The following is an 11,729-nucleotide window of genomic DNA, read 5'->3' as shown; positions in this document are numbered from 1 at the left end:
CAATTAGATGGACACAAGGGCACTGGAGAATGGGGGTATTATTGCTAGAACAAAAGATGATGAAACACTGCGATGGGGAATATATTATCGTTCTCTGAGAAAAAATAGGTTGAGAGCTCATATCTCGTAATTTTTTCTTAAAATAAATCGTAAGAGCGATCTCTTGAGCCTTTTTTTTTTTTTGATTTCCTGTTTTCACAATTTTTTGTCGTTTTTTTATAAATTTCATTCAGTTTTTCCGGCTTACATCGAAAGAAACTGTGAAAATCATTGAAAAATTGAGAAAATAGGAAAATAACTTTTGAAATAGGCTCAAAAGATCGCTCTTAATCCTTGAAGAAAAATTTAACAAAATATGCAAAAATTATAATTTTCAGCTGTAAAGTTTAAGATGAAGACTGGACTAAATTAAATTTGATTATTGTTTTTTTTAATAATTGAGGTCATCCAGAAGAGACTCTTAATATGAAAAAAAAACACAGTTTTCACAATTTGAATTTTGTCATTTTTTAAAGTTGTGATTATAATTTTGAACCTTATATAAAATTTGAAAATTGAATCCGTATTTTTCACCAGAAATTGATATCGTACATTGTTCGAAAATCCTTAATACACCGTAAAACCTGTAATAGAAGGGCCCCTATACTGTCATGTTTGAAAATTTTCCTTGGCTCCTATGCAAGATATAAACTTTTTGTTAAATGATAAAATGTTTGCAATATTATGATATATGATAAACAATTTTCCAGTTCACACCTTTTTAGTATCTTGGTTAGGAATCGAGAAAAAAACCTTAAATTTAGAAGTTAGGGGACCTTCTATAACAGGTTTTACGGTATCTAGAACCACTGAAAATGGAAACACTTAATTGAAACAAAACCATCACCCATCAGTCAAACGTATATATTTAGTTTTTAACCGAAATTGTTTGATATAGAAAACGATTTTTTTTTCATTTAAAGTGTCTTTTAGAGCTTCAAAAATAGATATACATTACTTTTCTTGCTTTGCAATTCAAAAGAATCTATCAGAGTTTGAGATAATCGGACTGCTACAACACATTCAAAGTTTTATCTGCTTCAATCTTCCAAAAAAAAACTACAGTCGGAACGAGAACGTTAGGATATTTTGAGTGATCATAACATCCGCAAACCATTGTGAAGTCGGAAACCAAATCTCGCAAATATTTTTTCAGATGGAAACGAAGAAAACTACAAAAGAGAAAACTAGAAAGCGGATATATGTGTATTGGAGAAGATTGGACGTAAGAGGAAGAAGAAAAAAAAGGGAAACAACGTCGTCTCTCTTCTTCTGCTCCATCAGAGTCTTCGTCGGAGCCCATCGACATTTCTGTGGAAGCAAGGCGAGAGCTGCTTCTTTTTCACGAGACCTCCTCCTCCTTCTCTTCTTCTTCTTATCGTCGTTGCTCATCGGGCAAAAAGTGTGAGACGCAGAATATTTTGGACGTTGGGGACGACGACTTCAAATCGATTCGTCGTTGTGTGCCGCCTGACTCTCTTTTTCTCTTTTTTCCTTTTCGAGAAAAGCGGCTAGAGAATAAAAGGGAAAAGTGTGGAGGCGGGGGAAAGAGGAGAGCAACTATAGCATTGCTCCAATAGAAGAAACTTTGTCTTCTTCTTCCGAAAAAGAAACTAGAATCGATAGACTTGAAAAGGAACAGAAAAGAAAGAAAAGCGACAAAAGTATTCAAATGACATTGAGCATTCTCTCTCTTTTTAAGAAATGCACTTTGTGTTGTAATGGAAAGCGTAGTTCAGAGGGAAGCTAGAAGAAGATAAATGAATTGAATGAGGAGTCAAAATGAATTTGTGGTCTTCTATGAGCTAGTTAGTATTCCAAGAAAGAGCAATGTTTTCTTCTTCTTCTTTTAATTTAACTTTCTAAACCGGAATGATACTTTCTCAGAGTATGGGATCTAGAATTGCATTGTCATTGGAGCGAAGAAAATATTTATCTGAAATTAATATAATGTGAAAAAATTTGAGGATGAAAAAAAGAAAAATGTATCAACGAGTTGGGCATAGATGAAAACCATTCAATTTATTTTCGTATCATAATAGAGTTGTGCAGAAATATAAACAATTTGGAAAGAGAGTCGGTGTTATGGAAGTTTCAATTTCCTTGATCCTAAACATAAAAATTCAAAATACCCATTTTCTGAAAAGACTCATCCTTGCTGGTAGACTTGTCTTTCTCTATGATCAGATGGTTTTCCGGGGCTCACGGTGCGTCTCTCATTATTACACATATCTGAAAAACCACCAAACAAAGAAGTCGTGTTGAATTTATGTTAACTGAAGAAATTCAAAAAATATCAATATAATTTTATTGTAATAAATTAGAAAGCAATAAATAAATAAAAGGAAAACGGCAACAAAAAAACGATCACAATTTTTTATAAGTATCCATATTGGTCAGCTCGGCAATTTTCTTCTCAACTTCTGGGTCTCGGGAAGTAACTGTTTCAGCAGCAGATGCATCATTGGGAATAGGATCCTTCATTCTCATACTGTACCAATCTCCATAATCTTCATCTCCATTTCCATTATTATTTCTATTGTTATTTCCATTATTTCCATAGTTTCCATCATTTCCATTCCAGTTATCACCACCATTTCCATTATTATTTGATTCCCAATTTCCATTTCCATCATTTCCATTGTTATTATTGTTTCCATTGCTACTTCCCCATCCTCCATTATTATTGTTCCAATTGTTGTTTCCATAGTTTCCACCATTATTTGAAGATGCCCATCCATCATTGTTACCATTGTTATTGCTATTGCTGTTACTTCCGTATCCACTATTTTTTTTGTATCCTCCAAAATTATCATTGTCTTGATTTCCATTTCCATTCCATTTATTGCTACCGTATCCTCCTTCTGATCCTCCATTATCATTATCTTGTCCATTTCCCCAATTATCACTTCCTCCTCCATTATTATTCCAAGATCCTCCAGAATTTTCGCTGTTTCCTTCTCCGTTACTGCCCCAATTGTCGTTATCAGTATTTCCACCATTTGATCCTCCATTCCAATTATTACTCAGATTATCTCCATTATTGCTTCCACTTCCCCATTCGTCTCCTCCTCCATTACTTCCTCGATTTCTTCCATAACTGTTCTCACTTGGTTTCCATGATCTCTCATTTCCATAATTCGAATCTCCATTTCCTCCTCCTCCTTGACCTCCTTGATTTCCCCAATTTTCACTATTTCCATTTCCTCCTCCTGATCCTTTCCATGAGTTCCCATCATCATTGTCATTGGTTCCCCATGAATTTCCGTAATTGTTATTGTTGTTGTTCTTGCTGTTTCTGTTTCCATTGTTACTGTAGCTATTCCAGCTGTCATCATTATCGCCTGAAACATAAAATCGCATATATTTCTTTAACTGTATTTTTGGAAATTTCTAGATTCCTAGTTAGTCTTTTAGTTTTCAGAAGTTACATTTCGAATGAAAATTCTTTTTAAAAACTCAAACTCGCGAAAAAATTAGATGTCTAGACATGTCTTCGAAAGACGCCATCGAAAGCAAAAAAAAGCTAAACAGGTCGCGAATGGGGACGAGGATTTGAATACTTGCGCAGTGAGAAATCTAGGCCACGGCGGCGGGCCGGCTTCACTTTGAGTGGCGGACCATGGTTTTTTAAAAACTAGGTTTCTCATTTCGTGCAATTTCAAGTTTTCGTCCTTTTTCCGGGGATTTTGGACTTTTTGAATAAATTGGTAAGGGTATTAAGAAAACACATAAAATTGGAATCATTTTTGTGCAATAAAAATTTTTGGTCAAAGTCCCCTTTCAAACTAGTATACTCTTTTTTTTCACTTCTCAACTCACCGTTATTCCATCCACCTCCTCCTGATCCATTTGATCCACTGTATCCATTTCCGTTTGAAGATGATCCAGAATTCCAGTTATCCTGGTTATTACCATTTCCAATTTCATAATCATCCCCATCTCCATTCCTATTTCCAAACTTGGTCATTCTGTTATTTTTATTAGAATTTGAATTAAAGTTATTGTTATTGTTCCAATCATCATTCTCTCCATCACTATTTCTTGATGATCCGCGCCATCCTGATCCTGTGCCTGCTCGATTGGCGGATGATTGTCCTTTTGCCGTATCGACACTTCCTAAACATTTTTCTAAATTGAGACCTATCAGAAGAACAGGAATATCCTACCGTAACTTCCAAATGTTCTTTTTCCACTTCTGGTCATTCCTCCCATTCTTTCTCCAGGGAGAGAACTCTGAGATTCAGGAATTCCTTGGTAACCTCTGAAATAAATGGATTACGGTAACGCTTTGAATGTTCTCACTCACGATGAATACGGATTTCCAGTTGAAGATCCACCTCTTCTCGAGAATGTAGTTCCAGTGTTCGCATTACCTCTTTCAAATGCTCCTAATCCAAATTTCTTTTTTCCTTTTGATTTTATTGTGGAAATCGCAGGAAAAGCAGCTACAACAATTGCACCCTGATCACGAGCAACTTTTGAAAGATCAACGAGAGGGGTGGTATCTGCAAAGACTAATTAAATTGGAAGAATTTCGTTTTATTCTCAAAACTGGGACCTAGTTGATTGTATAGAACAAGCTCACTGAAATCTTTTTAATCTAATTTCAATGCGCGTTGCAGCCGAAAATCCAAAGATGGGCGGATCTTAGGTCCGGTAGCGAAGTCCATGTAATTTTAGTAAATGTTTTCTGGCCTAGTTTCTCGATTTTTCAATAAATATCATCAATATTATACTTTTTAAAACCATAATCCGACAAATCGAAAAAATCGAAAAGAAATTTCGCTACCAGACCTAAGCCCCGCCCATCCTAAGACTTTCGGCAGCAAAGCGTATTGAAATTCGAACAGAGTAATACAAAAATTATATTGCAAAACTACCGTAGTCGTATAATTTCTAGTCGTCTTAAGGCATTTCAAGTTATAGCAGGAATTTCAACATTATAGCTTTCCGAGTCTTTCATAAAGAATCATTTAAACTTTTAGTTAGAAATATTTTTACATTAATTAATACTAGGTATCATCAATCAGGAACAAATGGAAAGTAATTATTATTGAAGGTACCGGAAAACCTGTATTAAAAGGGCCTTCTTCAAAAATTGATGTTTGAAATTAAAAACTTGCGTACGTTTTCAGTTTAAAATGTTCCGGAAATTCCACAATTTTACAAAAATATGTTCAAAAACTATTATCGCTCAAAAACTTGCTCAATTTTGTAAACTTGACTGATTTTCATGAATTTTGAACGAGAATTCACTCTATTTTTCTATGAAAAAGTGATCGGAAAAATAGAAGAGACCTCTATTTAAAGGGCCCCTGTAATAGAAGGACCCTCCATGGTATCTCGGAACAAAAGAAGGGCCGACCCTTCTAATACAGGTCTTACGATATTCCAAAAAAGAAAGTTGGAAAACAAAAAACTAACCACTTTTAACTGTCGACTCGGTAAAGTTAGATTCACAAAGTACGGAAGCAACAAGGAATGTGAAATACTTTATGTTCATATCAAAATGTGATTATTGGTGTAATGTTTGGAAATGCACACATTATATAGCCGTGCCAAAAACTCGGCCGGATCTCTTCCGGATTCGAGAAAAGGGCTTTGTTTGTGTTTCGATTTGACAGGATGGCGGAGATTTTCACGAGGTTCAATGAACATAAAAATGGTTATGGGGATCAGAATTCTTGAAAACATGATTTCATTAGAGAGATATACTGTAGGCAATGAAGTTTTGATTCGTCGAAACGTGTGGTTGGAGAAGAAGGGGAGCAAAGATCAAGACAGCGTGGAGGGATTCGTTTCTGAAATTATAAAAAATTTAATTACTTAGTTTTTGGAATAGAACCATTACCTGATTACAACAGTCCTGATGATCTAAATTTTTCGATGCGCAGAAATGAATAATCGAAAGAGAAGTCCTGGGACATCGGTTGGACTTCGAGAGCAATCGAAATATTGATGACACATTGTAACTGTTTGATGAACAGAAACCCATGCATCTCTCAGGCAAAAAGTGGTCCAAACAACATCTTTTCATTCTTTCTGATTCAAAATCCTAGAAAAATAAATACCGTAGAACCTGTAATAGAAGGGCCCCTTTTCCCTTTGCGCCAATTTAGCTCGGCTCGAGTCGCTACGAACGGAAGCCTGCAATCCAAAAAATGCGCCAATTCAAAAATATTTTTTCGAAACGTCCCGGAAAAAACACCGTGTCGGCTCATGTCAAAGATATCCGAAAGTCGTCAACCGATAAATTGTTTATCATAATATCACAATATCATAGTTTTCGGTTGACTTATTTTCAATATCTTGCAGAGGAACCCAGAGAATTAAGCTCAAACTTGACATTATGAGGCCCCATTATCACTCACACTATTTTGTAATTGTTTGATTTTACTTGCAAATGCCCTTCCACCAACACATCTATTCAATCTACAAATGTATCCCCGTTGACAACTGTTTCTTTTTAGACATTCTGTATGAACAACTGGATGTGGCAGGTTCAAACTTTCAAGACTTGGAGGACACTAGAAAGGGGATTACTGTAGACACAATTGCTAATCAGTAACTTACACCAAAAGAAATGTTTATTAAAAAGAGAAAGAATATTGGAAGATCACAATTGGACATGAGAAAATAAAGAAGGAATACAATGATTCAATATATATGAAATCCTAAATAAACATCCCTACGGGGATCACAAACAAACGAACAATGCATTTAGAAAATGAGAACATATTCGAAAACTAGAAAAAAGCGGATATGTTGGAAAAGAGAAATAAGGTTATGAAAAAAAAATGGATAGTATTATTCTGGTACACAAAAAATCGGAGCTGTGGAAGAGAAAATCTGACGACCGTTGGCCGAAGGTCACACAATGACAACTACCGTAACCTGAAAATATTTTTATTTTCAGGATTTATTTCGATTTTCGTTTCAAGTCATTTTTTTCACTTTGATTTTCAGATTTTTTTTTTGGACAAATATCAGAGAACTCGACGAAAAGCAGTGATAATCGAGAAAACAAATCCGAAAATGAACATATTTTTGGGTTACGGTAGTTGTCTCTGTGGGATCTTCGGCAACCTCCGCCAGCGTTTCTCTTCCACAACTCCGTATTTTTTATAAATACTAGAATAATGAATCTTTTAGAACTTAACAAAAAATACATTTTGTGACTTGGAGTTCATCTTTTCGGAAATTGCATTGAAAGTTATTGACAGTCCCAATCATAAGTCTTCCCAAAAACGTGATTTTGGACTGCTTATCACCAATTTTCTGATTACGAGGTGCTAGTTGTCTGACTTCATATTGTTTCCCATTGAATTCCAGAAATGACAGCTGCCCAAAAAGTGGAAGCGAATTTGAGAATATTGCCAAAATATCTTATTTTTGTTCATTCGGGTGTCGCATTCATTTCCTTCCCTGTTTTTCCTGATTCACCATTTTCAAAGTTGTTTAAATACTTCGTTAAACGAACATTGATCTAGATAGTGTACCTTTTATACATTAAAGCTTTATATACAGTAATATACTAGAGTTCTGATCTCACTTCGCTTGTTCAGTTCCATTGTACTCGTGCAGTCCACCATCCCTTCAGAAGTTTCTTAACAAATCACTCTCCTCTTTCAATTAAAAAAAAAACTTGATTACTTTAAGATCACTTGGGAAACCAACCTAGGTACTGTACGTTGTAGTCTCTCCTCATGTTCTATCTGGTAACCTGTCAACGTGAGAAATTTGATAAATTTCTAGGTTTTCATGCATCGGTTAGAGCGCAATTGCATCACTTCCCGCACATGAGGGGGTTTCCCCGCGTAGCGCCATGTGATTTTCAGTGGTCACAGAGGAAGCCGAATGTCTGCGCTTCTCCTCCTTCCGTACTCTCTTCACCTATCGATTTTCGCCTGGCTGCCTTGTGTCCGTTTTTCGGTCTCCTCTCTCACCTCTTTTCCGTCTCGGTATCAATGTTTGTTTCGATGCGGCGACAAGGGGGACGTCCGACGGCGCGACCAAGATGAACCGAAACTTGGTGTCACATTTTTATTTCCCGATGGCCGTTTTTTTCCTGTTAGCACGTGGTCTTGAGACGAAAAGTTTTATCGGTTCACATACAATAAAATCACTCGGCTGTGTCTCCAATTTTTCTCTAACTTTCTTTTTTTTCTTATTTGCTTTAAGGGTTAATATAATAGATATTTTACTCCTTCGGTGTCGAGTCTGGATAGACTTTTCAAAAATCAGGAAATGTGAAATTTCAGTCATTCAAGTTCAATGACATCATCGTCATTCTCGATTCCGTTTCGCAACCACAAAAATGACACATTTTTTGAACTTTCACACGTATTTTTGTCCGGAAACCCACAATACAATTCCCACTTTGATTATGAAAGAGTTGATTTTCAAGAAAATGTTTTCCCAATAGACTGAAATCTAGTTTCACATTTATATACTTTTCCAATTCTCAACGATGTTTCCAATTTGGAAATTCCAAAATAGATTTTGCACAGAAAAACCGCAAGAGGCGGTTTTTTTTCAGTTCTATCAATACCGTACAACCTCATTAAAGGCGCTCTCTTGGAATTGCAACTGCGCTGCAGGACACTGCACTCTTTAGAAAGAATTACGGTTGCAAAAATGTTTACTCTAACTATTTTCTCAAATTTGTTTCGACTGATAGTAAGCTATTTACTTCGATTTTTTTTGAATAGGTTGAATAATCTTGAAATTCGATTAACTGTTTTTAAAAAAGTTCAGTGCTTCAAAAACGTTTCTTGCCGACACAGAGAAGAACATCTCCCCCGATTCCTCTTTTGAAAGGCATTTAATTTATCGTTTGATCACGTGACACGTGCTCTCTTGGTCTTCTCAACAACTTCAAGAAGAACAGGTAACAATGTGGTCGATGTGATAACCTTGTTCAGCCTTTCTACCAATTTTCGTTCACATAGTTTTCCGATTTTCTCTCTTTTCATCTTTTTTTACACTTTCCCCATTTATCGTTCAAACATCGCAATTTTACTCACCCTGAAGTTCTTTGTTCTTTTTTTAAATTTTCAATCTTTTTTTTCAGAAATATGGGACAAACACTGAGTGAGCCAGTTACCAAAAAAGAGTCGGCGTCGTGCGCCAACGAAAACTATCTAGTTGGTAGCAGCTGTATGCAAGGATGGAGAGTTGGTGAGTTGGGTTCAAATTGAGCTTTTTTGCTAGCAGATGAGCGGAAACACGACGAATAGAAGCTTTGTTTTATGAATGTCTCATCAGATTCTAATTAGCTTCGTTTTAAAAGAAAAATCTAATGAGTGCATGAAGGTGCACTTAATGAGGTACGAAAAAGATGTGATTCATTTATAAAATTGAGATGGAAGATCTATTCATTTGAAAATAGTTCTTTGAAATAATTGAGTTTTATATGAAAAACTTGCATCTATAAGGAACTGATATTATACACAAAGCTAAATTTTTCAGATATGGAAGATGCCCATACCCATCTTCTCTCACTCCCAGACGATCCGAAATGCGCATTCTTCGCTGTTTACGACGGACATGGTGGATCCAAAGTGTCACAATACTCCGGAATCAATCTTCACAAAAAAGTGGTCGCTAGAAAAGAGTTCTCCGAGGGAAATTTGAAAGAGGCTATCGAGAGAGGATTCTTGGATTTGGATCAACAGATGAGAGTGGATGAAGAGACAAAGGACGATGTCAGTGGAACGACAGCAGTTGTTGTGTTGATAAAGGAGGGAGATGTTTATTGTGGTAGGTTTTCAAAGTGACAACTTTAAACTTTGACCTCGAATCGTCAGGAGATTTTAAAAGATTGGGATTGAGATCACGAAATATTTTTTCTTCAAATAATGATACTCCGATTCGGGTTCTAACCTAAATGCTAACCAAAATTCTTCTAGGTAACGCCGGTGATTCTCGTGCCGTTTCATCAGTTCTCGGAGAAGCTCGTCCACTATCCTTCGACCATAAACCATCTCATGAGATCGAGGCTCGGCGTATTATTGCTGCCGGTGGATGGGTCGAGTTCAACCGCGTCAATGGAAACTTGGCTCTCTCCAGAGCTCTCGGTGATTTCACATTCAAGAATTGTGACACAAAGCCAGCTGAGGAGCAGATCGTTACTGGTAGATATTTTCTTTTTTAATCTTCGAACCAATGGTTTCTTTTAGCTTTCCCTGATGTCATCACTGACAAATTAACCCCGGATCATGAATTCATTGTTCTGGCATGCGATGGTATTTGGGATGTAATGACAAACCAAGAAGTTGTCGATTTCGTCCGCGAGAAGCTCTCGGAGAAGAGAGATCCACAATCGGTTAGTATTTGGAAAATTTTTCATTTATAGCATGTATGTTTTCAGATCTGTGAGGAACTTCTCACACGGTGCTTGGCTCCAGATTGTCAGATGGGCGGTCTCGGATGTGACAACATGACAGTATGTTTCTCTTTTTCTTTTAGTCTCTCAATTATTTTGTTATAGGTTGTCATCGTCGGACTTCTTCACGGGCAATCTCCAGACACTCTCTTCTCGAAGTGTGCACGCCCAGCCGTGTTCACGGGCGTTGTAAGTTTTCATTATTGAACACTTCATCTAGTTATTAGTAAGTTGTATCCATTACAACTTTTTAGAACATTCCATCTAAATACTAACCAAAAGAGTGTCTGTAAATCAGAGATACGACGAACAAAACGAAGTGTTTCTTTTTGAAGAGTAACGAGGATGGAGGTCAGATTCAACAAGATATTTCGCGTGTGATAAACAACTTTGACGGAGGTTTTAGTTGAATTTAGGCCGAGTTCTCATAATTATTATAAAATGATTTCAGAGCAACGGGTAGTGAGACAAGAGGAAGAGGATGATGATAACGAACCAGCACCAGCCAATTTCCGAGTCTAAATTTCTAGTTTTTCGGGTCATATTCGACAGAATTGTGTCAAACGAAATGGAATTATTTGTTTTATTATAATTGAATTTTCATCGAATTTTTCTTTTTTCCCTGTGATAGAAATCTTACACAAAGTTCAGTTATCACGTTTTCCCTCTGACTCACAAGACTCCTCCCCACATATTTTTCTTATAGAGTACGTTTCCCATGTAATGTTGCATGTCTTCTATAGCATTTTGTTCCTTTTTCCAGCTGTCTTCCTTGTAACCTATACATCCCCCCCCTTTTTCATTCACACGTCTTCCGGTTTCCTCTGAAAACAATTTCTAAATGCCAAGCTCTCTATAGAATTGTAAAGAATCGATTTCAAAATGTGACGAATCGACTGAAGATACTGCTGACATGATTTTGTGTCAGATGTTTCCCCATACTCTCTCACGTTCCTCACTCTTCCGCCAACGTTTGCATATCTCCTATTCTTTTTTGTTCTATTTGTTCTATGATATTTTCGCTGTCCACTTTCCATGACGCGTCTATCTTTTTTTGTACCTAGAAAGTGTGAAACCCAAATTTTTTCATGTCCACATTCAATCAAAATTAGTAATCTATGTGTATTAGACTACTGTATTTTTACCCTATTTGTCACTCTTTTGTACTTGGTTTTATGAATATGAATATGATAATGAAAGTGAAATTTTGAATCAGGCACGATACCCACACAGAATTCACTATTCGATAGAATTTTCTCAAGGTTCTCCAGCTCTTTCTCAAAATCTCCCTATTGTTCTG

At 36.3% G+C, this 11,729-nt stretch overlaps 2 protein-coding genes across 2 annotated transcripts; one reads left to right on the top strand and one right to left on the bottom strand.

The window, feature by feature from the left end:
* Positions 1–2,406: 2,406 nt before the first annotated feature.
* Positions 2,407–5,545, bottom strand: Cbr-pqn-29 (the record flags this gene model as incomplete). The annotated part of the gene is made up of 5 exons (XM_045243959.1): positions 2,407–3,383; positions 3,862–4,158; positions 4,209–4,303; positions 4,349–4,547; positions 5,467–5,545. 5 exons carry the CDS (start codon positions 5,543–5,545, stop codon positions 2,407–2,409), a joined length of 1,647 nt encoding a protein of 548 aa, XP_045096365.1.
* Positions 5,546–9,119: 3,574 nt separating this feature from the next.
* On the top strand, positions 9,120–10,951 carry CBG18025 (the record flags this gene model as incomplete). Its single annotated transcript, XM_002642038.1, has 8 exons — positions 9,120–9,222; positions 9,514–9,804; positions 9,954–10,178; positions 10,224–10,369; positions 10,415–10,489; positions 10,535–10,618; positions 10,765–10,828; positions 10,881–10,951. 8 exons carry the CDS (start codon positions 9,120–9,122, stop codon positions 10,949–10,951), a joined length of 1,059 nt encoding a protein of 352 aa, XP_002642084.1.
* Between the last annotated feature and the right edge of the window lie 778 nt (positions 10,952–11,729).

Source organism: Caenorhabditis briggsae (assembly GCF_000004555.2).
Source record: "Caenorhabditis briggsae complete genome, chrIII, whole genome shotgun sequence".
Lineage (NCBI taxonomy): Eukaryota > Metazoa > Nematoda > Chromadorea > Rhabditida > Rhabditidae > Caenorhabditis > Caenorhabditis briggsae.
The sequence above is the reverse complement of the archived record's forward strand: the minus strand, read 5'-3'. Positions and strand labels throughout refer to the sequence as shown.